This window comes from Phoxinus phoxinus, assembly GCF_949152265.1.
Source record: "Phoxinus phoxinus genome assembly, chromosome: 6".
Classification (NCBI taxonomy): Eukaryota; Metazoa; Chordata; class Actinopteri; order Cypriniformes; family Leuciscidae; genus Phoxinus; species Phoxinus phoxinus.
Window position 1 is genome coordinate 38857305 of NC_136881.1, and position 25186 is coordinate 38882490.

The 25186-nt window shown below is 39.0% G+C and overlaps 1 protein-coding gene across 1 annotated transcript in view; it reads right to left on the minus strand.

Annotated features, from left to right (window-relative positions):
• Window positions 1–17007, minus strand: part of pkd1a (polycystic kidney disease 1a) — a 110598-nt gene extending 93591 nt beyond the window's left edge. Inside the window, exons 1-3 of the mRNA XM_079614744.1 lie at window positions 16430–17007; window positions 671–742; window positions 1–51 (exon numbers count right to left, since the gene is read on the minus strand). The exon at window positions 1–51 is cut by the window's left edge and continues 18 nt beyond it. Of these exons, the coding sequence (XP_079470870.1) occupies window positions 1–51; window positions 671–742; window positions 16430–16698 (392 nt within the window). The 5' untranslated portion in view covers window positions 16699–17007. The remainder of the gene's footprint in view (window positions 52–670; window positions 743–16429) is intronic.
• Between the last annotated feature and the right edge of the window lie 8179 nt (window positions 17008–25186).

The window sequence follows — 25186 nt, forward strand, 5'->3', positions numbered from 1 at the left end:
CAGCCGAAGATCCCGTGAGGAAGAGTTACCAGACGATTGCTCTGAAGATACCTGAGGAGAAAAGCCAACAGGAAGGTGTTTAACATCTGCTTGAGTTATGTTCAGTTCCACATAAAATAATTATTAATAATAATTAATAAAACATTGTTTGTATTTTAGAATTTTAACTTAATATTATGTTCAATTCCCATAAACAAAATTAAAAACTATTATTTAATAATAATAATACTTTTATTTTTTTAAGTATTTTAATAATTTAATGCAACTTAATGTAATATTTTCTATTCATTTACATAAAAATGTCTACTGCAATAAAATATGACATAAGTCATAAGTAAATAAATACATAAAAAAATAAATGTTCACTTTACATTTAGATTTTATGTGTTTTTAGCACTTTAATTAATTAAGGTTATTTCAATATAAATATTTATATATATATATTTATAATATCAAATATTTTATATATATTTGTTCGAATATTTGTTCACTTGGTTCACTTTTCTCTTTAGCACAAGCTCAGGTTTACACCAGACCACCTATTATCCATGCACACGATCTCTCCAGACCACCCATTGCAGACGTACGCGAAGGACTGCGTCTCCAACACACACACACACACACACACACACACACACACACACACGAGAGAGAGAGACGTGGCACTTACAGCTCCTTGAGGGAAGTGAGGTGATCAAAGAGGCTCCAATCCACAGAGGGAATGTGGTTTCTGGACAGATCTCTGCAACAGAAGCCAGAAAGACACGCTTAGACATTTACACACACACACACACACACTCAAAACTCAACGCTGTAGAAACCTGTTCATTCGAGATTGAGCCATTTCAAACACATATGACTGTCTTTCTTCTGGGGAACACAAAAGGAGACGTTCAGCCAAATGTTCATGCTGTTCTTTAAAGTAAAGGGGGACTAAAGCTGTCAAGCTCCACAAAAGCATCGTAAAAAGAGATCATGTGACTCGTGCACGACATTACAAGTCTCCTGAAGTCGCACGTGGATTTGTGCGAGGAACAGACTGAAATTTGATATCTTCCCCTTAGCCGTAGCTCTCAAAACACTAACTTGTGGTACCTTTTTTTTGGGACCGCGACAATGTAAATCACAGCTCAGTTGTGTAGAAAGAAAGTACAGGCCTACAGGTGTGGAACAACAAGAGTAGATGACAAACAAAAAGTCTCTTCATGCTCATCAAGAAGGCCTTTATTTGATTCTAAATACAGTGAAACAGTAATAATGTGAAATAGCATTGCAATTTAAAAGAACTGTATTGTATCTGAACACATTTTAAAGTGTAGTTTACAGGTTCATATTTCATCACCCATGATGCAAAGTACAAACAATCAGAATAATGGACCAATCATCATCAGTCTTCCTGATTAACACACCAATCAGTAAAACTAATAATGTAACCTGTGTTAGCAGACACGGGCACAACGGAGTGTGTGTGTGTGTGTGTGTGTGTGAACTGTTCCCAGAAGGAAACATCTGTCCATTCCAGACAGACTGTGTAAGAGAGAAGGAGGCGTTTTCCTCGACTGACCATCGACGCTGTTGAAAAGCCTCTGCTAAAGTCGTTATTGTGTCAGATCCTCCTTAGTTGCTCACTAACAGGAGGAGATCTTGCGCATCACGTTACGCAACACAACGTGTGTGTGTGTGTGCAGCTATGGTAACAAATCTGAACGTTATCAGTGCACACTGAATGAAAGTGTTGCGCTGTGCTCATCTGAGTGTATTTTCAGCAGAATCAGAGACAGTGTTGTGTAAGGGTCTCGGAAAGTTTATTTAAGCAACTGGAATGGAAAGAAATACCTCCAGAGTCACGAGATGACGGCCAGGTATCAGTTGAGAAATCAGAGGAGAAAACTTCTGCCTTAAAGGGATAGTTCACCCAAAAATGAAAATGATCCCATAATTTACTCACCTTCGAGCTATCCTATGTGTATATGACTATCTTCTTTCAGCCAAACACAATCAGAGTTATATTAAAGTCCCCCCGTAGTCAATTTATTATTTCTCAAAAATGACAAACGTTTTTTCATTGAAAAAAAATAAAAATGTATGCCTTAAAACAGCTTGAACGTAACTCGACACCCTTGCCTCATTTAGTATGCGCGGTTCTATGAATATTTCAAATGAGCCCCGCCTCCACTCACTCACCCAGCTCAGAGATCCACTGGTTGACGATCACACGTTGATCTGATTGGTTACAAGGTAGTTTGTGACTTCAGAAACACCAGCGATTTTTGAGACTGTCTTTGGTTCACTGCAGTTTTAAAGAGAAAATACTCAACAATGTTGTCGACTTATGAATTTGCACATGGTTTGTCTTAAACCATATTAAAAACACCACAGACATAGACACATAAACAACATTAAAAGCTTGATTTTCAACACAATGCCATTATAAAGCTTGGAAGAGCCAGGATATTATTTAAAGTCCCACTGAATAGTATCTGAGTTTTTAAGCTCCAAAAAAGTGCATTCATCCATCATAAAAGTAATCCATACGACTCCAGTGGGTTAATAAAGGCCTTCTGAAGCGAAGCGATGGGTTTTTGTGAGAAAAATATACATATATTAAACCTTATAAACTATAATCACTGGCTTCCAGTAACGGCCGTACGCGTGTTAGTGAGAGAGTCGAGTTCCGGCGGCCGTTAAGTGACTGAACGCCAGTGGGCGGGGCCTATGATGCGATTGTATAAAACTATTGGTCGATGTCTTGCTCTGGAGGCAGACATTATGCAAATGTATTTCAGATCACAGATCCCGCAATATCCATATCTATAACTGTACGAGTCGAGTCAAAAGCAAATGGAGCCCATTATAATGACTGAGGCTGTCTACACTGCATACAGTAGACAGATGTGTGTTCAGCTTCTGAAGAATGAAAGAACGGTCCAGTTAAAACAGCTACTTTCTCTCTCTACAGACTATAGAAGGATCCCAATGTCGGAAACAAGTGGATAGTTTATATTTTAATGGTGTCCCGGATCGCTTTGAAGGATTAAATGTTTGTTCAGAGCTTTTTATCTGTAAACGACGAGGCACAGTGTAATGGAGAGTTCGCAAACAAACTTTTGTTGACAAATGAAGCAGCGAGAGTATTGAATCTGACAGCAGCTCATCACAAACTATAAGTAAATGATTTCATAATGCTTTGTCTGTAAATTACGGTTATGAATACTGTTCACAAGCCATAGCAAGTGGGCATTGATCCCGTTTGACATTAGCCAATCATAACTGTGGGTGTTTACTGACAAGCCCTTAAAAACGGACCATTTCAGACAGAGCGTGTAAAAAACACTTTTTTTTTTACATTATAAGTGAACCTCAAGGAACATATTAGGAAATTTTAAGATGCTGGAAAAACAAGCAGTTAGAAAAGGTCATGTTTTAAACTCATAAATATGGAAACGAGAAAGCTAATCCAGGGTTTGCAGTTGAGCAGGATTCATCTTTAAATCTCTGCTTTGGAGATTTCTCTCTTTATTTGTATGTTGTTTTTCCTTTATTTATTTCTACGGTTTAGTGATTGCAGAAGCGGATGATTTCCACACAGGCTTCAGTGTTTCTGAGCGCCTGATTGCTGGAAAAGTGAACGGTAGGACGGCCGCTCCAATGTGAAGTAGCTCTCACGTGTGGGTCACATTTTCCATGCACTTTGAAAGGCTTGATTTAACGTCCAGATTCACTTCAACGGGCGAGAACGGATTGTGGTTGTGCTGTTTTTCTGCTGGACGGAGAGGCGGGAACGCTGACAACACGCTTACTTCATAACACAGCTGGAAGAAACGCTCAAGAGTAACCAAACGACACCAAAACGTATCAGGGCACTTCCATGTTTGTTGGGAAATAAACCATTGTTTTCTTTACAACACTTTATGAATGCTATGCCATGTTATTGATCAAAGTACATGTTCAGGTCACACTTCATCTAAAAATCAAAAGAGAATGAAGATATATTGGTAACACTTTACAATAAGGTTCATTAGTTAATGTATTAACTAACATGAACTAACCATGAGCAATACAGTTACTGTATTTTTAAATCTTTGTTAACGTTAGTTAATAGAAATACAGCTGTTCATTGTTAGTTCACAGTGCATGAACTAATGTTGACAAGATTTTAATAAAGTATTAGTAAATGTTGAAATTAACATTAACAAAGATTAATAAATGCTGTATACGTGCAATTTATTATTAGTTCATGTTAATTAATGTAGGTAACTAATGTTAACTAACGAACCTTATTGTAAAGTATTACCGATATATTATACATAAAGAAAATATAATATAAATCTTACTTAAGGATTTGATAATAAGTGTTCAGATGAATACTAAAATTCTAGAAATAAAATAATTTATATTTAAACATTTTAATTATAATTGTGTTTTGTTTAATTTTAATTCATGTATATATTATTTACTAAGTATTTTAGTGAGTGTTGTTTATTGCTAATAATTTTTTTCAAAAGTAAAAATGGCTAAAAAACTTATTAATTAAAAATAATTATGAAAAAATTGGGAAATGAATTGTCTTTGCAATAAATGTCACAGAACAAAAACAAAAAAATTAAGTAGGCTAAATATTGTAAAATGCGTAATTGAAAAAATTAAGTTATGTAGAATTGTCAAGTTCACATAACTTAATTTTTTCAATTACACACAAAGTTTACTTAATCATTTTAAGGCAACGGGTTTCCTCACTTTTTTTTAAGTTAAGTCAACTGATCACTTTTTACAGCGAAGGAAAAATACCCAATATTTACATAATATTTAAATCTAAAACACAAGATGTTATCGTAACCTCTAGACTTCAAATCAAACATTCCTTCCCGTTTCAAAGAGTTCCTGTGTGTCCAACCCATCACTGGAAGATCCAACTATGACATCACGCTTCTAAAAATAGAATTCTAATGATGTCATAGAGAAGACGCTCATGCATGTGACCAGAATGGCCAGCAAGAGGGTGCAAATGGGGTATTGTTACAAATCCATATTCACAACCCCATGAGCTATTCATTATAGAGCCAAAATAAAGTTATCAGAACTGCAGCGCATGAATAGATGCAAGGACGCACGTGTTTCTTTGAGAACGCAGCTCTGGTTACCTCCTCCTCTGTAACATAAAGCACCAGTGTGCGGCCTGAACATGACCATATAAATCTGACCTCTTTGGTTTATATTAGCAGAAGTTAGGCTCCTGTGTGCAGCTCCGCGCCAGAGCACGGGCCCCTCGGCGGAGCTGCGCCAGGGAGTCAGCGTGCGACATATGGTTCTGTTTTACTCTACCAGGCGCGCTGATTTCACCTTATAAGGGCCGAAGGGCCGTCTGGTGCCACTTCTACTACAAGAGAGAGAGAGAGAGGGAAACAGACGGAAAGAAAGATGGCAAAACTGCCATTCCACAGCGAGCCATATTCATGTAAGACTTTAATATTCCCTAAAGTTCTCCCTGTAGCACTTTCTTCACACTGCAAACATTGTTTGTTGACTAAAGACATTTAAACAAGTTACATTCAGATTGGAAGACATGCATGGAGGCACCGTATATACAGTATACAATTTGTAAAAAATTATAAACTTTTCAAATTGTAGAATGCAACACTGGGATCACATTACCTACCAAGTGACAAGTTTATCTGCAAGTCAAAACAAAAAAAATCTGTACAATCATAACAAACTTCATGGTTTGCGTGCCAAAATGGCATGCACAGTAAATACAGCCGAAATATATGAGCAATATGGTAGTATGCTAATCCAATGGCTTCAATCTGAAAGGAATACTAGCAAACTGTGTCTGTATGTACACACAGCCTACTTAAAATGTAGTATACAAAACATTTTGTGTACTCGGTCTTAACTTTTGCAAACTTTTGCAAATATAACCAAACAGCGAGAGAGATTAAAGTCCCCCTGTGGTGAAAATCAAGGTTTTAATGTTTATATGTCTCTGTGGTGTTTTTAATACGCTTTAAGACAAACCATGTGCAATTCATAAGTCATAATGCAGCGTATTTTCTGCTTAAAACTGTGAACCAAAGACAGTCTCAAAAACACGGTGTGAAATCGGTTTCTGACGTCACAAACTACCTTGTAACCAATCAGATCAACGTGTGATCGTCAACCAGTGGATCTCTGAGTGAGTGAGTGGAGGCGGGACTTTGCATATTTGCATATTCATAGAACCACGTATACTAAATGAGGCAAGGGTGTCGAGTTACATTCAAACTATTTTAAGACATGAATTTTTTTCCCAAGAAAAAAACTTTTAAATATGTAATTCTGGTGATCAAAGATGAGTTTTAAGGGATGTAATGATTGACTACAGGGAGACTTTAAGATTAAACGTGGAACAAAATAATAATATAAATGTAAACTGTTTCTGATTTATGCATCACACTGGAAGTAATGGAAGGTCAAGTTTTGCACATTTGTGGGATATATTGCACTTCGGAAAACGTAACGCATTAAATATGAATTCTATGCATAATGAAACTGTAAACATAGGCGTGCGGTGCAAGATAAAAGATCTGGAGCCGTGGACTGGGGCGATGAGGATGACAACACTGACCATCTCCATCATCATGAAGCGGAGGAGAGCCGTAATCCCCACAGCCAAGCCACAACTGGCTGTAACCACAGCTACACACACTAACCCACTCAACAGCCGTCTGTCTGTTGTGGCGGTGTGGGGAAAAAGGAAGGGTGGGAGGAGGAAAGGAAGAAAAAGGAAAGAATTTTATGGCGCGCTCCATTTTGTTTACTTTCGAAATTTCAGGAGGAGGGGCTGAACAATTCTTGCCAGCGCTCGAGTGTGTGTGTCTTATTTTTTGAGTGAGCATGTGTATAAATAAGAGCCAAAATGTGCGTGTTTGTGTAAATATTGAGTCTGAGTGAGTGTGTTTATGCACTCGAGCACAGCCGTACATGTGTGCGTTTGGTGCTGATAAGTACCAGATTGGTACCGTAACATCTCAGGGGCTTTTGGTGAACAATCGCCTACTGTGAGAAGCCCGATCTGCCTTTGTTCCTCAGCTGGGCTCTCTGGATCGGCCTGACCCGGGCAGAGCTACCTCATTCTGGGCTCACATGTGGCAGCGCGGGCCCCTATCCTCCTGGAAGCCCGTCCCAGGAGACTGATTAACAGGGTACTTTCCGATTGCCGGGAAAAGAGGGGAGGAGGAGAGAGAAGCTCGCTTCCAACACTAAGTGAATTGCAGCGCTGCCTAGTACCTACACAGACAGCGGCGTTCACACAACTCTTTGCATTCAAAGTGGGGCTGCAACTAACGATTATTTTGATAATCGATTAGGTGACCAATTATTTATTCGATTAATCGGATTAAAATGCCCAATTTTATTTTTTCTCTTTTTTTTATTGGCAAATCACACTATTCCACGTCCTCCCCAATGCTGTCATTCGAACAAGCGTGCCAATTGAATGCTATAATCACTGAAAACCCTATACGCTCAAAATAATTATTTGGTTTAAGTAGAGCAAACTTAAATTAAACAAATTAGTTCAATTAACTGAACTTTTTATGACTTTTTAGAACTTACTTTTTCTTTTGAGTTCACAAAACTGACACATTTTAAGTAATCTGAATCGTTTCATTGTTTTGAGTTTTATGAACTTGTTTCTTTTCATTTAGATGAACTTAAATTTAACTGAAACTGGGCTGGGATTTCTATTTCCCAGCATGCTTTACTATGGAACTCGTTAGGAAGAGTAAATGGTAAAATTAAGTGTAATATAATAATTGTAATAATTTTGTGCAAGATTAATGTTAAGTCTTAGGTTTAGTAGTGTTTAATGCTTTGCTATGCTAATTTAGAAGAGTTCATTATGTTTTTGTTTTGTTATATTGCTGTACATTCAGCAATTGTTATGCTATACTAATGCTATGAAAGTTAGCATTTGATGAATTAGCTGGTTAAAGCAAGTTTCCTTCACTAAAATCTTTTCAGTTGAGATTATACATGATAATTTTGAGTTAAATTAAATAATTAGCTTACTTGGATATTGGTACAAATGGATGGAAATGTACAAAAAAATGAAATATAAATATGAAAGTTGTTTATTTAAACTTACTTATTGAATTTCTAAACTTGAACCTCCATTTTTTTTTAGTTTTGCCAACTTATCCAGGTTTACAGTTTAGTGAATATATCTATGCATTATCTGAGTTATAGAGCAAAAGTACAGTTTAAATATCTACATAAAAAAATGAAGATGAAAATAATTACAGTTAGACTTTTAAATCTAAATTTCGACAAAATTGTTATTTTTTTTGCTGAATATTAATTGTCTCCCTCTCTAATGCGTCCTGACTGTTTTTTGTTTATATTTTTTGGTGATGCATAAATTAGAAGTATATATGAAGTATATATCTCTCATCTCACCTTCTTAAATTGCTGTTTTTATCACTCATCACAATGGGATTATATTATTCTCAGTGGAGGAAACGTACAATGCCGTCTTGTATTTTGACCCCCCAAAAAAAGGTATTTACTTAGGTATAAGACAGAGTAAGTTATTAAGTTATTCAGATTATAGATACATTATTTTGTGATAGCCGCCAGTCCTTCAAAGTAAACAAAGCTCTATTCCCGGGACATTCTGTCCATTTTTACTTTTGACCTGAGCTGTCTGGATCCCAGCTGGATCTACAGGCGCACATACATACGACACGACAAACAACATCAAACCTGATCTGATCTCAAGATGTTTAAAGAGACTAAACAGGTCTGATTGATTTCATACACGAACACACACACACACAGGGCAATGACTGCCATCATCCAATCACAGTGAAGAAAACTACATTTTCACCTTCTCAAAACTCGGTCATTGCTAATATAGCTTACAGAACTAGTCCTTTAAGAAAAGAGTAACAAAGGAGTGTGTGAGAGACATCGCATCGAGAATATCACACCTATCAAAACAACACACACACACACACACACACACACACCGATCACAGACCAGCTGCACACTGACTCACTGAATCATTTGTGGAGTGATGTATTGACTCACTGAGCCAGAGAATCATTTAAGCCGCTGACTCACTGTTTGAAGAGCCAAATGACTCCGAATCAATGAAGCCCAACCATCACAACGGCACTTCAAACGTCTGTTCACATCCAAAACATCAGCGAAACTCCCTCCTTACCGGACGAATCGCACACAGCCTGTCAGGAACACGTCCAGGACATCTTTCAGTCCAAAATCAAAGAAAGAAACTAGGAATTTTATTTTGCATTAACAACTGGAAGCCTGTTTTTATAGGATTATTAACATTTTCATGACAACTAAACATATTTAAATCAAAATTAATATTTACCTTAAAAGAAAATTACTGCACTAGTAATTCTCATTACTGTAATATGGAAAATATATATTATTTAAATAGTAAAATATTTATACAGAATAATACATTGATTTGTTTGTACTATATTTAATAACAGTCATTTTAGTCATATAGTATACAGTACATTATACATACACTATATAATACTAATATAAAAAATATAAATATAATTGTATGATATCATTAAAATATAAACGGTGTAAAAATGACATAAATATAAATATTTTATTTGTATTAATTGTATTAATATATATAAAATTAATTACATATATAAAATATAATATATTATTGTATGTATAATAAAATATAATTAATTTTATATTAAATATAAAATATAATAATAAATATAATTTATAATAATTATAAAAATATAAAAATATAATATATAAATGTTAATTTGTACTATTTCTTTTCTTGAAGCAATTTCTTTTCTTCTTTGTTTATTTCACATTCTATTTTATGAAAAAATAATTTTATTGTTACTGTTTTTGTTTTATTATTATTATTTTGAGGTGTAGATTTGCCATTCCATTAAATTTAATGGAAAAAGCGACTTTTCTTCCTGTCTTGATATTAAAAGTTAAATAAATATCAACCATCTTCTATGTTTAAACCACAAAGCTCTTCTCCAGTCCATCCAGACTATTTACTGAGCTCATTAGCATATGGCCACCGGCGCCCAACACCTATTCAGCGATTCCACTATACGGGTTAGCCAATCAACAGGGGTCATTTACATACAGTAGTCTTAAAGAGACAGTAACAAAAAAACCCACCCTGTTTGGTGTAAAAAGTTCATGACCTTCAGGGACAAACGTGAAATGTTACCAAACTGTCCTCACAGCAGACCATCTCGACACAGTAGGCAAAAATATTTCAGCTCCAATTTTATTTATATGGTTCTATTGCATAACGTGTTGTCTGCTCTTATAATACGACCCCTTTAAATACTCACAGTAGGAGAAGCCCAGCTGTCTGGAGAAGAGAGAGAAAAACATCAACAGGGAAAAGAGAGGGACAGATCCAGACACAGGAAATAGAGGCTCAGGGATCTGGAGCAGAGAGGAAGTCATCGATTGGAGACAGGGGGAGATTGAGAAAGCCAGATTAATACACAGAAGGAGTGTGTTTATGCGTGTGAAGCGCTCATATGAGGATGTTTACATTGCTGACAAATGACGTACGTATGTGTGTGTGAAAGCTCAATGAAGTCCAAAATCATTGCTCTTCGACATTGTTATCGTTAACTAAAACTGAAATGATAAAAAAAAATAGTTTCGTTAATTGAAATGAAGCGGAAATACAATAAGATAAAAAACTTCCACTTAAACGAGAAGTAGAAATGTTGCCCTGGCAACTAAAAAAAGCTAAGTTTAGATTCAAGCACTAAAATGACAAAATAAAACTGATATAAATATAAAATAAAGATAAATAGAAATCAAAATTAGGGATGCACGATATATCGGCCACCATATCGGTATCGGCCGATATATGTTCATTTGTAATGTTCTCGTTATCTGCCTGATAAGAAAATGTTGCCGATATATTAAAGCCGATAATTAATGTATTATTTCCTTCCACACTGTTCAACATGATGGTTTTGAATTGCTTGAAATATGATTGGAATCACTTCAAAAAAGGAAAATATAGTTCAGTGCAACATGTCTGTCATATCGGCTACATGAAATAATAATGAGAACATGATAATTGTGTGCTTTGTACATGGATTTTAATGATGCGACTTTTGTTTTTGTAATCAGGCTCTCAAAAATTATATAAAAATTTGGTTTTAGATTTATCGGCCAATATATCAGTTATATCGGCTTTCATATATAAAGAATAATCGGTTATCGGTATCAGCCAAAATGTTCATATCGGTGCATCCCAAGCCAAAATGTATTAGTGTGTCTTTTAATAAATCTTACAATATAATTAAAAAGACCCAGAAGAACATGTTTTGTCCCAATCCCGGTTACATATTTTCTCAGGTGAATGTCCACAAATGTTTAATAACATGACTAACCAATAAATGACACTAATCTACATAATTTATGATTGATATTTTAGTACTTTGTGTCTTAGAAGAAAAATATCATCGAAAGACCTCAACATAACAGTTGAGATGGGGATCACAGACATGGACTACGAGCCACAAAAGTCTAGTTTTGATTTCATGGGGTCTTTCAGCGGAGACTCATAAAGCCAGTCCTGAACCAGTGGGAGAAGACAGGGACACATTTATCAAGGACGTAAATGCATGTGCAATAAACGCACGCGCACAGGGTTATCGAAGCCTTCGCAGCGTGTTATTATTCCTCCATTTGGCCATTGTGCAGTAACTCAAGCAGAGTGGACTCGCTTGCCTCAGTGTTGCCCGGGTTTGACGCTTTACTGCCTCGGGCTCTCAATGCCGGCGGAAAGAGATCGAGAGCACAGGGAGACGCATGAGACCGGCCGGCTATTTTTACCTGCATGAGAATGAGCCGGTAGATAAATGCAGGAGTGAAGGAAAACGCAAACTGAGATGATCAAAAACATTCCCAAATATAACAAACAAACGCACTAGCATTAGCGAGTTAATGATGAATCAGTGTTATACTAAATAAACCACAGCCACGCTACTTGCATAGCTAACTGTGTCTGGCACAAACCTTCCTGGAAACTAATACTTTTGAATGTTTAAACCTGTTGATTCTGTGTGTGCGAACTCTAGATCAGGTCTATTTGTGCTTTTCATGCGTCCTTGAAGCAAGTAAGGTGACTGTAATATGACAAATGTGGAATAAAAGGGTTAGTTAATGAGTGTGAGAAGTGTTTTCTAAGTCAACCATCACTATACTTCACCCTAAAGTTTGACATTTATGGGTGAATGTGGATGTTTAGCTTCCTGAGCACTTATTTTCAGCTAATAAAGATTTAAACCGTTTTTTTTTGGTGTAAAATATGTCTTTCCTGCCCGTCTTTATTACCGTGGGTGTCTGTGCTTCTGTGTACGGGTGATGTCATGATGTGAGACTGTCATGGCAACAAAATAAACCTTCCACCGCATATGGTCAGTGAGTTTTATCCCAGCCTGTATAGCACAAGTACACAGACAGAAACTCGAGTTTTCTTGGCGAGATCGAACCGTTTCTGAGAGCAGGAATTCAGTCCTTTTCCTCAGTCTACTGTCTCAGTAATATCTCCATTTTCAAGCTCAGACAGAAGAGCACAAACCTGGGTAAGAGAAGACAAACACTAACACTGACCGGTGAAGACCACCACAGCACAGACCACTGAAAAACACTGGGGATGCACCTCCTTTTTCATAACATTAGATAGTTTTATATTATATATTTTCTCTGTTCACCTAACTGATTAAATAGAAATAGAAATGTAACTTATTTCAACAAAATGCTAACTTGAAATAACTTTAATTGTATATGTCATGTATTTTATATGTGAAGTATCATACATATAAAACATTTGTTTTCAGCAACAAATGTTGTCAATAAAAAGAAATAAGTTTGAAAGACCACTACAAACCAGTAAAGACCAGCACAGACTAAACCAACACAGACCAGCCCTCTGAAATACACAAAGGATGCACCGCTTTTTTATTTTATTTTATTTTATGTATATTATATTTCTTTTTTGACTCTATTTAACCAATTTTGGTTATTAAAATAGTTCTTAATATTTGGGAGGGACACTTTTAGTTTAATTGTGCAAAATGGTTCAAACTTTTTGCATGTTAAATATTAGGCACATACATTTTTTTTTTTATATATATTTACTTTGAAAGACAAACCAGTGCAGACCAACAAAAACCAGTAAATACCACTAGCCTACAAACCAATCAAGTCCTCTGTAGACCATCAAATACTATATAAAATATATTATTTTCAACTTTGAAAGAAAAAACAGTGCAAACCAACAAAAAACAGTAGAGACCACTACAAACCAATCAAGACCTTTGTAGACCATCAAATAGCCTACTATGCATATGAAATATATATTTTTAAAACTTTGAAAGAAAAACCAGTGTAAACCAACAAAAACCAGTAAAGACCACTACAAACCAATTCAAGACCTCTGTAGACCAGACTAACAACCAATATCCACCAACACAACATCAGTGAAGACAAAAAGGCGAATAATTATTTTCTCTCTATTTAATTAATTAATTAGTAAACAGTTCTTAATATTTAGGGGGAAATTCAACTTATATCAACCAAATTCCTTTAACTTTAAATAACTTTAATTGTGCAAAATGTTGCCATTCCATGGTTACATTCCGAAATGTAATATATATATATATTTCAAATAAAGTTTAAAGACAAACTCCTGCAGACCAGCAAAAACCATCATAGCCTAATCGAGTCACTGCAACTGAGAGGAATCAAAGTCCCACTGAGTGCAGATGAAGCACATTACATCACCGCGGAGAGCCTGATGACTCCCGCTCAACATGAGCGAATCACTGAATCACTGCATGAGAAAGCAGAGCGTCTGGCAGAGTGAACTGCAGTGTGTGTGGATGCTCGATGCGCCTCCAACGGACTGAAATGGATTTCCAATATGCAATCACACAACTTCTTATGAAAGAAGATGAGCGAGACAGGTTCAGTTCGCACACACACTCTCGTCCAGATTTCAGTGAGTTTGCAGCTGTGAACCTGAGAGACGAGGCTCGCGGCCAGACAGTGGTCTATCTAAACGTCCTCAGCTAATGTACCTCGCGAGTGTGTGTGTGTGTGTGTGTGTGTGTGTGTGTGCGAGCGTCATTTTCACAGCAAACTTTCACGCAGAAGTGTACTTGTGTACCTAACGGCTTTAGTGAGGAAAAAAACACAACAAAACACAGTTCCAGGAAGCGTTGCGAAGAGCACAATCGAATAAAAGCTCGCTAACTTTATCTTTATTTCTGCATTACTTACTTCCTCTAGACAGAGAAGCTCCCGTGTGTTCGGTTAAAACTTCAGCTGCTTTATGTTATCAGAAACATATCTCACCAAAAAACATTAATAGGCTGAGAAGAACTGTGAAAAAAAACCAATGCAAAATGTTCACAGGCAGCTCCTTAAATCTGTGTGTTCCTGCATGAACTAGGCCGGGGCGAGTTGTCACAAACTGTAAATCTTAGTAACCATAAGACTTCTAGACTAAAATCCAATTGCACAAATGCTTGTTTGTTGTTTTAATATCATCCTATTTAGCCCTTCTATGAGTTGTGTTCAATAAACTGTATCTTTTTTTCATGGGCAATAATAGAGGAAAATCCAATCACTTTTTTATGTAGCAAAGACTTTATGCTTTGAGTTTATTACTTTGTGAAATGGACTTTCAGAAATACACACCATATTCACTGGAGAAAAACATGCAACAACAAGCATGTGTATAGAAGAGCCCTGAAAATGTAGCCTATTGTTATTATTGCCAGTTGTCTGATGAAAGATTTGGGGTCTTAAACATTATGCCCCTAAAAACAGCGAGTTCAGAGTCCCAGATCCCTCCGCACACTCATCTGTCGCCTGTGTGAATGGATAACACATGCTGGAGCGCGAGCGCCACAGAAACCAGAGTAAAGAACACAGTGTTCCCAACGCAAGGACGCGCCGCATGTCTACCTGCGTGAACTCTTGATGCAGCTGCTGTGTGTGTGTGTGTGTGTGTGTTAAATCGAGGAATACACTTGTGTAGCTATCTTAACCTTTCCCTTGGTTTGAGATATCTTTGTATCCACTTAGAGAAAGACTAAGTATGACTTTTTGGCAATATTTACAAAGATAAATCACACACAATACCATAAGTTCAGTTGAGTAATGAATGAGTAATGAGTAGTGCTGTCAAATCTATTAATTGCGATTAATCACATCTAACATAAAAATGTGTATGAATATTATATGTGTGTGTAGCATATACAGTATGTAGGCCTACACACATGAACAAACGTGTGTTAGTTGCGATTAATCGGTTTGACAGCACTAGTAATTTGAATTCATTCATTTATTTTTTATGTGACCTTGCAACGATGTGTTTACTGGTGTGAGGGCGGGGAAACCTGTCACTCACATGAGATCCACCAATAGCAAACCACAACCATCCAATCAATTCACCAAGGAACAAATAAAGTCCCTCTCTACATTTGTTCTTGTTTGAGAAACCACTTCACTTGGGCATAAGTCACAATAGCGAAGAAAGGACTATTGCAACTTCCAATTCATGCCAACTTCAAAGTAAAAAAAATTGTAACTAGGCTACCTGTAAAAAAAACGAGAGAGATAGAGAAAAGTCTCATGAAATGTCTGACATTTAAAAAAAAACACTCAATAATATAAAATAGAAAATATTTAAAATATTAACATTTGAAAAACTTTCAGTCACCAAAACAAAGTCTACCATATGCAGGAAGCCATTTTGTTGTCATGTGACAAAAACACAAAATAGTTGATTTCCATGTCACAACCCTCATCATTACTGTGTAGGCTATCAATAAAATAATAAACTATTAAAAATAAAGGTTCCAAAAGGTTTTGTTTTTTCGCTGCGATCCCGTAAAATAACCATTTTTGGTTCCCCAAAGAACCTTTCAGTGAACAGTTCTGAAAAGAAACTTGTTTTTGCGTTGTGTGAAGAACATTTTAATAATCTAAAGAATTTTGTGCTGTGGAAAGATCCAATAAATGTTAAATGTTCTTAATGGAACCTTTTTTTAAAAGAGTGTATAGATTCGAATTTTGATGGTCAGACCGTTTGACATTTAAAATCTAGAATTCCAAATGTATTTTTCAAAAACGTGAAAACAACATTTCCATGAGCTTGGCACGTGTTTTAAAGCAGCCTTTCAAAAGTTTCCCAGATTCATCCTGTCCCCCATCCCAGACATCCCGAGTTATGATTGACAGATAAACAGTGGTAGTCTGAAGTATTACACCAGCCATCATCCAACATTCTCCACCCGTCACCTCAGCCACACATCACAACAAACACCCGCATCACCCGCAAACCCGCCCGGGGCTTTTCAGCGAGCCACGGTCACTTACAGAGTGTGTGTTTCGGTGGGCAGGCCGGACGCCGCGGGGGCCTGATCCAGTCCGATGTTGGAACAATTAACCACGCACACGTTTTGGGGTCCCACCGCCGTGCACGAGCAGTTCCCCGGGCACGGGCTGCACGCTCCCCCGTCTGCCGTGACAACCGAGCGCGCCTCGAGGCAACAGAGTGCAAAGAGCAGACTGGAAAATAATCCAAACTTTGGGAGACAGACGCCATGTTTTCGCTTAAACACAGTCTGTCCATTTCTACAAGGCATAGCTCACTCGCATCTCATCGCCCCTTCTGTTGGTGAAGTTTTCCTCGGGACGCGGGGAGGAAAGTTCACTCTTTTCCCAGTTTTTCCATAAGAGAATCGGCGTAGAAAGCAAGAAAGCGTCGGAAATCTCGTTTTCCCCCAAGTTCGATGACGTCCCCCCTCTATTCCTCCGTTAACGGAACTAGATTCACTTCTTCTCCCGAGGAGGGGAAAAAAACTCAGGATTCTGCTCTGCCAGAAGTTCCTGAAGAACTTCCTCTCGTTCTCCCATCCTGCAGTGCCACTGCTCTCCACTGGATGAGGCTGACAAATCTGACAAACTTGCACATTACAATCCAATAGGCTATAATTAACAGGACTTGGTGTTTTAGACTTTATCGGTGATTTTATCATTATTATTCTTTTTTACAGTGCAGCACGTATGTATGTCCCTGTCATGTGCAGTGGCTTCAAAAATTACTCTTAAAGCACAAATACAAATGTCACTGCATTGGATAATAAAACATCAAAGCAAATTGAAGAAAATATGAATGTACTCATATTCGAACTTCCATTATTCCTTCGACATACAATTTTTTCCCCCATAATGGACTGTATGCTCTGTGCTTGATTGTGATTAGTGATTTGATCATTCACTGTAAAAAAAAATTAACCTCTCCAAGTCAAAATATTCTAGTGACTGGTCACATCTAAATTTTTTAATTGGCCCAAGTGAAATTCTGTAAAATAAATTGAATTAATTGTTGCAATAGTCTGTTAACATTGGCTAAATGAGAAATAATATGTCAGACTAATTGAAAAATTTAGATGTTACCAGTCACTAGAAAATTTTGATTGGGGATGTAATTTTTTTTTTTACAGTGTTTGTACAATGGCATTCAGACATTAACTGTGACTTTTAAGCATCCACATACACTTTGGGACCACTGTGTCTTAATAGTAGATCAAATAATCATTTGAAATACAATTTTTTAAAAAGATATTAGTTAGCGGTAAATTAATGTGTGAATTTTACATTCAATTCAGTGCTTTTGTTTGAGCCGATGTTCTCATTTTTCTCATGCTCTGGACTAACATGAAAATAAATTTAATCAGAAATATTTCAGTTGTTTCTTGTTTTCCTTTTTAGTGTTGACATATTTCAAATTAAACATGTATGTAAGAAATATTATTTTATGAAGCAATATTAACTTCATTAACATTTGAAAATATCTGTAGGTATATTCTGACAAAATAAAGTGAATGTGTTGTACTTAAGATATATGAAATATGTTCTGAAACACAATTGTTTACATTCACTACATTTTATATTTCTTCATGCCTTCTAAACTCTGTTCAGAAACCAGGACATTCATTTTGTTTAACTTATTAATAGTGATATTGAGATTTATCACATCTGACACAAAGGATTGTAAAAACAAAACAAAAAAACATTATATATACTGTATATACAATATATATAGTTCCTCACAAATGGATGAAAATATACAGCTTCCTTTATATTTATCAGCGGTGTCACTCACAAGGGAATCTTCATATCTTCATATCTTTACCATTAAGATGTTTAAAACATTTTGTCTGATTATATTACAGAAATCAGTGTGATAATATCAACATTTCAAAAGATGAAGTCAATGCTAACTATAGCTCTATATTTCCATTCTGTTCATTTTCTTGCTGTTGTATAAATAATCAAGTCATTTTTGATGAAGTTTGAGAATATGAGCTTGAGCAGAGCATATTTCTGATATTACCTTTTATAGTTATACTAGTCTCCTAAATGACATTATTGATGTTTAAAAGAAGGTTCAGAAGCGGGAATGATCCTGAAATAACATTAATAAACTACAGCTACTCTGTTTCTTATCTTTTCCCTTGAGACACCTATACCAAATATGGCTAATTCATAATTCATGCGCATTATTTCGCACTAACTAGAACAAATCTGATCCGTGGCAGTGTGTGGATGAATTATTCATGGCATGAAGGGTGTGTTGTATGTTTAAACTCTAGGGGGAGCCCCGCAGAAGAAGTCCAGATCATCATTACGGTTTGGATGTTGAATGTAATGCAACTAAATATCCGAGACAAGTTGAGGAGACTAAATTGAAAAACACATAGTGACACACACACGTCCATCTCAATGTCTGGTTGTTACAGCGCTGACTGCTGTCAAATTTCTAAATTCATCTGAGGACATGAGAGTGAGTAAATCTCAACCAAACAAGCTCTTCCCACCCACCTCCAGAGTGTCTGTCCCCCAGCATGTGCAGTGTTCGAGGAGTCGAGTCAGCCATCAGTGGATGCCACTAAACACCGCAGACGTCTGTGATCCTCCCTCAAGATGACAGAACAAGAGACCGCGTGTGGCTTCGACACTCACAGAAGAGAGATGCTGAGCGGAGGACACACTGAGAGACAGAGAGCGTTTGCATCTCAGACAGACAACCACACAGTTTACTCTTAGGTAGACTCTCAGGTTAAGCTCAGGCAATCTCTTACAAACTGACACACTTATAGTTCATTTATAAGTTTCTGAATATAATTCACAGCCACAATGCCATGTGTTTTCTGTTCAGGGTGTACTGAGTGGTTTATACTGATTATGTATGCTATGTGGTTGCTGGGATGCTCTGGGTAGTTGCTAGGGTGTTGCTATGAGGTTATTAGGGTCTTCTGGGTATAGTTGTTAGGACGTTGCTATGTGGTTGCTGGGATGTTCTGGGTGGTTGCTAGGGTATTGCATTTACATTTTACATTTATTCATTTAGCAGACGCTTTTGTCCAAAGCGACTTACAACTGAGGACTACAGCAAGCGAGTCATCGTGAAGAGGCAAAAATAACGCAAGAAGTGCAAAGTTCAGGCATTGCTCGTAGCATAAGCCAAACAAGGGAGGATTGTTTTTTTGTTTTTATGTCAAGTGCTCACGGAAGAGATGAGTTTTCAGTTGTCTTTTTAATGTAGTCAGGGATTCTGCATTCCGGACGAGGGTGTTGCTATGAGGTTATTAGGGTATTCTGGGTATAGTTGTTAGGACATGCTATGTGGTTGCTGGGATGCTTTGGGTAGTTGCTAGGGTGTTGCTATGAGGTTATTAGGGTCTTCTGGGTATAGTTGTTAGGACATGCTATGTGGTTGCTGGAATGCTTTGGGTAGTTGCTAGGGTGTTGCTATGAGGTTATTAGGGTCTTCTGGGTATAGTTGTTAGGACATGCTATGTGGTTGCTGGGATGCTTTGGGTAGTTGCTAGGGTGTTGCTATGAGGTTATTAGGGTCTTCTGGGTATAGTTGTTAGGACATGCTATGTGGTTGCTGGGATGCTTTGGGTAGTTGCTAGGGTGTTGCTATGAGGTTATTAGGGTCTTCTGGGTATAGTTGTTAGGACATGCTATGTGGTTGCTGGGATGCTTTGGGTAGTTGCTAGGGTGTTGCTATGAGGTTATTAGGGTATTCCGGGTATAGTTGTTAGGACATGCTATGTGGTTGCTGGGATGCTCTGGGTAGTTGCTAGGGTGTTGCTATGAGGTTATTAGGGTCTTCTGGGTATAGTTTATAGGACGTTGCTATGTGGTTGCTGGGATGTTCTGGGCAGTTGCTAGGGTGTTGCTATGAGGTTATTAGGGTCTTCTGGGCAGTCATTAGGACGTTGCTATGTGGTTGCTGGGATGTTCTGGGTAGTTGCTAGGGTGTGGCTAATAGGGCATTGGTATGCGGTTACTAGGATGTTCCAGGTAGTTATGGTGTTGCTATGAGCTTATTAGGATCTTCTGGCTAGTCGTTAGGGCGTTGCTATGTGGTTGCTGGGATGCTCTAGGTAGTTGCTAGGGCATTGCTATGAGGTTATCAGGGTCTTCTGGGCAGTCATTAGGACGTTGCTATGTGGTTGCTGGGATGTTCTGGGTAGTTGCTAGGGCGTGGCTAATAGGGCATTGGTATGCGGTTGTTCTGAGTAGTTGCTAGGATGTTGCTATGCGGTTGCTAGTATGTTCTGGGTTGTTGCTATGTACTTACTAAGGTGTTTTGGGTGTTTTGTAATGCTTTGCTATGTGGTTGATAGTGTCTTGGGTAGATGTAGGTTGTTGCTATGTGTTTACTAGTTTTGGTGTTTTGTAGCGCTTTGCTATGTGGTTGATAAAGTGTTTTGGGTAGTTGCTTGGGTGTTTGGGTGTCGAAAGTCTCTGTGATATTCTATGGTCTACATGAGGAAGTGTGAATGTAAATCATTGTCCATGGGAATATCACACATGTAGAGGTTCAAACATGCGTCTTGCATCGGAGAGGTGCTTCACTGTCCTGATCCTGATCCGCATTAGTTTGTTATCCTGCAACAAGGCAAAAATAAAAAGAGATCAAGCCCGAGCTGCGGAGCTGATTGATGGGATGCAGGACGTTTCCATCCATCCTTCCATCTCTTCTCCCACCTGCTTCGTTTATTAAGTTAACCTTTCTTTATTACATTGATTCGTTTATTTAGAGCCTGTGTGCTCTGCCAGTCTCCATGTCAGCGGCAGGTGAATGTTGATGTCGTATTAATTTATATGGATATTTTTGTTGTGTACTTATTTGTGTACTTATTGTCTTTGAAGAGTCGAACGGCCCGAAGGTTGTCGTTTTTGCCAAATCATTGTTAAAAAAGATTCTATTTTAAATATTCAAAGAATACTGAAATTTTTTTTTGATGGTTTTCCCAAAAATATGAAATTGTTTTCAACATTGATGATAATCAGTAATGTTTCTTGAGCATCAAATCTGTCACCAGCAGGTTGAAGCTGAGAGGATTTACAGTATATGCAGCAGGGTTTATTGAACAAACTCAACATGAAACAAAACACTCACAGATCAGGCACAGAACAACCAATATAATACAGACGACGACACACAACTAGACAGGACTAAACACAGGGCTTAAATACACAGCCACTAAATCAAGGAAACAAGACACAGATGACTAGCAAGGCACAGTTGAAAAGGAAACTGAATCAAAGAGACACACTGGGAAAACTGGGTCAAATTAACAGGCAAACATGAACTAACAAACACTAAACGTGAACAAGTAATTTTTTTAGAGTGATTTCTGAAGGATCATGTGACCCTGAAGACTGGAGTAATGACGAAATTCAGCTTTGATCACAGGAATAAACTACATTTTAACATATATTCACATAGAAAACACTAATTTTAATAGTATTTCACCGTGTTAATGTATGGTGAGCATAAAAAACTCTTTCAAAAACATTTAAAAAATCTTAAAGACCCCAAACTTGTGAACAGTATAGTGTATTGGATAAAATAAATATCTCAAATAAGAGCACAGAAAAATCTCATAGTATACTTGCAACTATCAAATTTACAGTAAATGTACATTTAATGTAGGCTACATCTATTTAATGTACATTTATTTAATTACAATAAATGTACAGTAGTATTACTGAATAACCTTCACCTTTACATAGTACTAATTATTTTAGTTAAATAATACAAAAGTCCAAATTGGACATACAACAATGTGAAATTAGTTCAAGTATTTTGTTACTATTATATTGACCACCCGATGAAAACATGTTGATGAAATGTTCATTAAATATTTAAAAGATTTAATCTTTCAGCTCAGTCATAAGATTGTTACTTTATAAGTAGTGTAACAATCACACCGGACTTCATGGGCATGTTATATATATATATGAATAAAAATTGTATGCTTGGTGTTTGAATGCTTTCCTGATTATTGCACCTTATACCTTGGAGAACCATGCCATGGAAATCAGAGACCGCCGGTATAGCCAATTTCATTTTTCTCAGGCAGACTCTACTGATTGAAGAAATTGCCTATACCGGTCTCTGATTTCTCTATAATTTCCATGGCATGGTTCTCCAAGGTATAAGGTGCAATAATCAGGAAAGCATTCAAACACCAAGCATGCAATTTTTCCATAGTGAAGCAGTCCATCCATACCATAAAATAGGTTGTCATCATCAGCCTATTAATTTCTGCCAAGATTGCTTTGCTATGATTGGTCAAGTAAGAGGGAAAACAATGATCTGCAATGCAGGAAAAACCTGCAGTGATCACATATTCCCACTTGGAGAAATTTCACCATACTGGCACCTCTCTGGTCTGAAACGAAAACATTGGCATTCATTTGAAATTTCATAGCAGTTCTGCAGGAGCAAAAACCTCATATTAGGGATGACAGAACACCTGGAAATGGAAAGGTCACACTTCTTTATTTTTGCATTTAGGAACCTAAATTACCGCTTGCCTAGCGCTAAATGTGATTAAAATTGCACCTGGGAGTGAATAAGCTCGCTGTTAGACTGGAACATTATCTGAAACTGCAACCGCATCCATCTGATCGCTTCCATTAATGTTTCTAATGTTGTTAATGACTAATGTTGATCCAAAAAACGAACGGAGGGACTGTTTTTATCTTTCAGACTGGCAGAGCTATTGAGGAGTACGTGGAGGAGTTTTTGAACACCTGCCATCGAGCCATCTGCGATGACGTCTGCTTAATGGAGGGATTTCGATGTGGACTGGACGAAGATCTCCGCTTCGTCATGCCCCGCGGTGATCCCTGCTGAACCCCTAGAGAGTTACATCACTTTTGCACTGTGGATAGATGGATGCCCATTCATAGTGGGCGAAGTGGAGGATGACAGCAGCCTCGTCCAGCCACACCTCGCAGACGTCTCGCAGCCAGACCCAGAGCTCAGCCCACCATCACCCGCCAACCAGGCTATCGTTTGCTTTCCTGTAGCTCAAACAGTAGAGTGTCATGGGTTCGATTCCCAGGGAAAGCTAGAACTGATAACAATGTAAATGTATACCTTGAAATGCAATTTAAGTCGCTTTGGATAAAAGCGTCCAAATGCATAAATGTAAATGTAAACCATCGCCTCAGAGCCAATGCCCCAAAGCGAGTCTGACCAGGGGTGTGAACCGGCAACCATCGTACCAGTGGGAGTCTTGGTGGAGCTTGAGACTGTTTAATAGACTGGGACTCGGAGGTACTGCTTCCCACCCTGAATCGTCTGTACTATCATCATCTGTGCCTTCATCACCGCTGGTTAAGCCCAGCATAATGACTGTATTTTCACCCTGTATTGAAAGAAAATTGTCGTCTTTGAACCCGCCCAGCCTCCCTCTCCCACTACAGATCTCAGCCCTGCCTCAGTTGATTTCCTGCAGTCCTTCGCCTTCGCCTAAGCATAAGGCCGTGCACTCACTAACTTCGCCTAAGCGTGAGGATCCCTCGGCTCCACATCCGGTGGCTGTTCTCCTCTCTCAGCCTCGGCCCGTCGACCTGTCGGCTCCACCAGGCTCCCTTGCCCCTCCGGCTGCACTTGAGATCCTCGTCCCTCCGGCTCCACCAGGCTCCCACGTCCCTCCGGCTCCACCAGGCTCCCTCGCCCCTCCGGCTGCACTTGAGATCCTTGTCCCTCCGGCTCCACCAGGCTCCCACGTCCCTCCGGCTCCACCAGGCTCCCTCGCCCCTCCGGCTGCACTTGAGATCCTCGTCCCTCCGGCTCCACCAGGCTCCCACGTCCCTCCGGCTCCACCTGAGATCGTCGGCCTTGCGGCTCCACCAGGCTCCCTTGTCCCTCCGGCTCTACCTGATATCCTCGGCCTTGCGGCTCCACCAGGCTCCCTCGTCCTTCCGGCTCCACCAGGCTCCCTCGTCCCTCCGGCTCCACCAGGCTCCCTCGTCCCTCCGGCTCCACCAGGGTCCCTCGTCCCTCCGGCTCCACCAGGCTCCCTCGTCCCTCCGGCTCCACCAGGCTCCCTCGTCCCTCCGGCTCCAACAGGCTCCCTCGTCCCTCTGGCTCCACCTGAGATACTCAGCCTTGCGGCTCCACCAGGCTCCCTCGTCCCTCCGGCTCCAACAGGCTCCCTCGTCCCTCTGGCTCCACCTGAGATACTCGGCCTTGCGGCTCCACCAGGCTCCCTCGTCCCTCCGGCTCCACCAGGCTCCCTCGTCCCTCCGGCTCCACCAGGCTCCCTCGTCCCTCCGGCTCCACCAGGCTCCCTTGTCCCTCCGGCTCCAACTGAGATCCTCGGCCTTGCGGCTCCACCAGGCTCCCTCATCCCTCCGGCTCCACCTGAGATCCTCGGCCTTGTGGCTCCACCAGGCTCCCTCGTCCCTCCGGCTCCACCTGAGATCCTCGGCCTTGTGGCTCCACCAGGCTCCCTCGTCCCTCCGGCTCCACTTTGGTCAGCCGTCACCATGCATGCGCTGCGGACTTACGAGCTATTCGCAACACTTTGGCTCTCCACCCCTTTGGCTCCAGCAGGCTCCGCCCTCCCTCGGCTCCACCTGGGTCCTTTGTCACACCGGCTCCGCCTCAGTCCTCGGATGCTCCAGAGCCAGCGGTGTCACTCAGGCCCATCAGCTCTCCGTCTACGCCCTAGGATCCCCATCAACTCCGCCGTGGTTTGTCGTCCTAACTGCACTTTGGGTCTGCAACATCTGGTCACATCTCCCGTC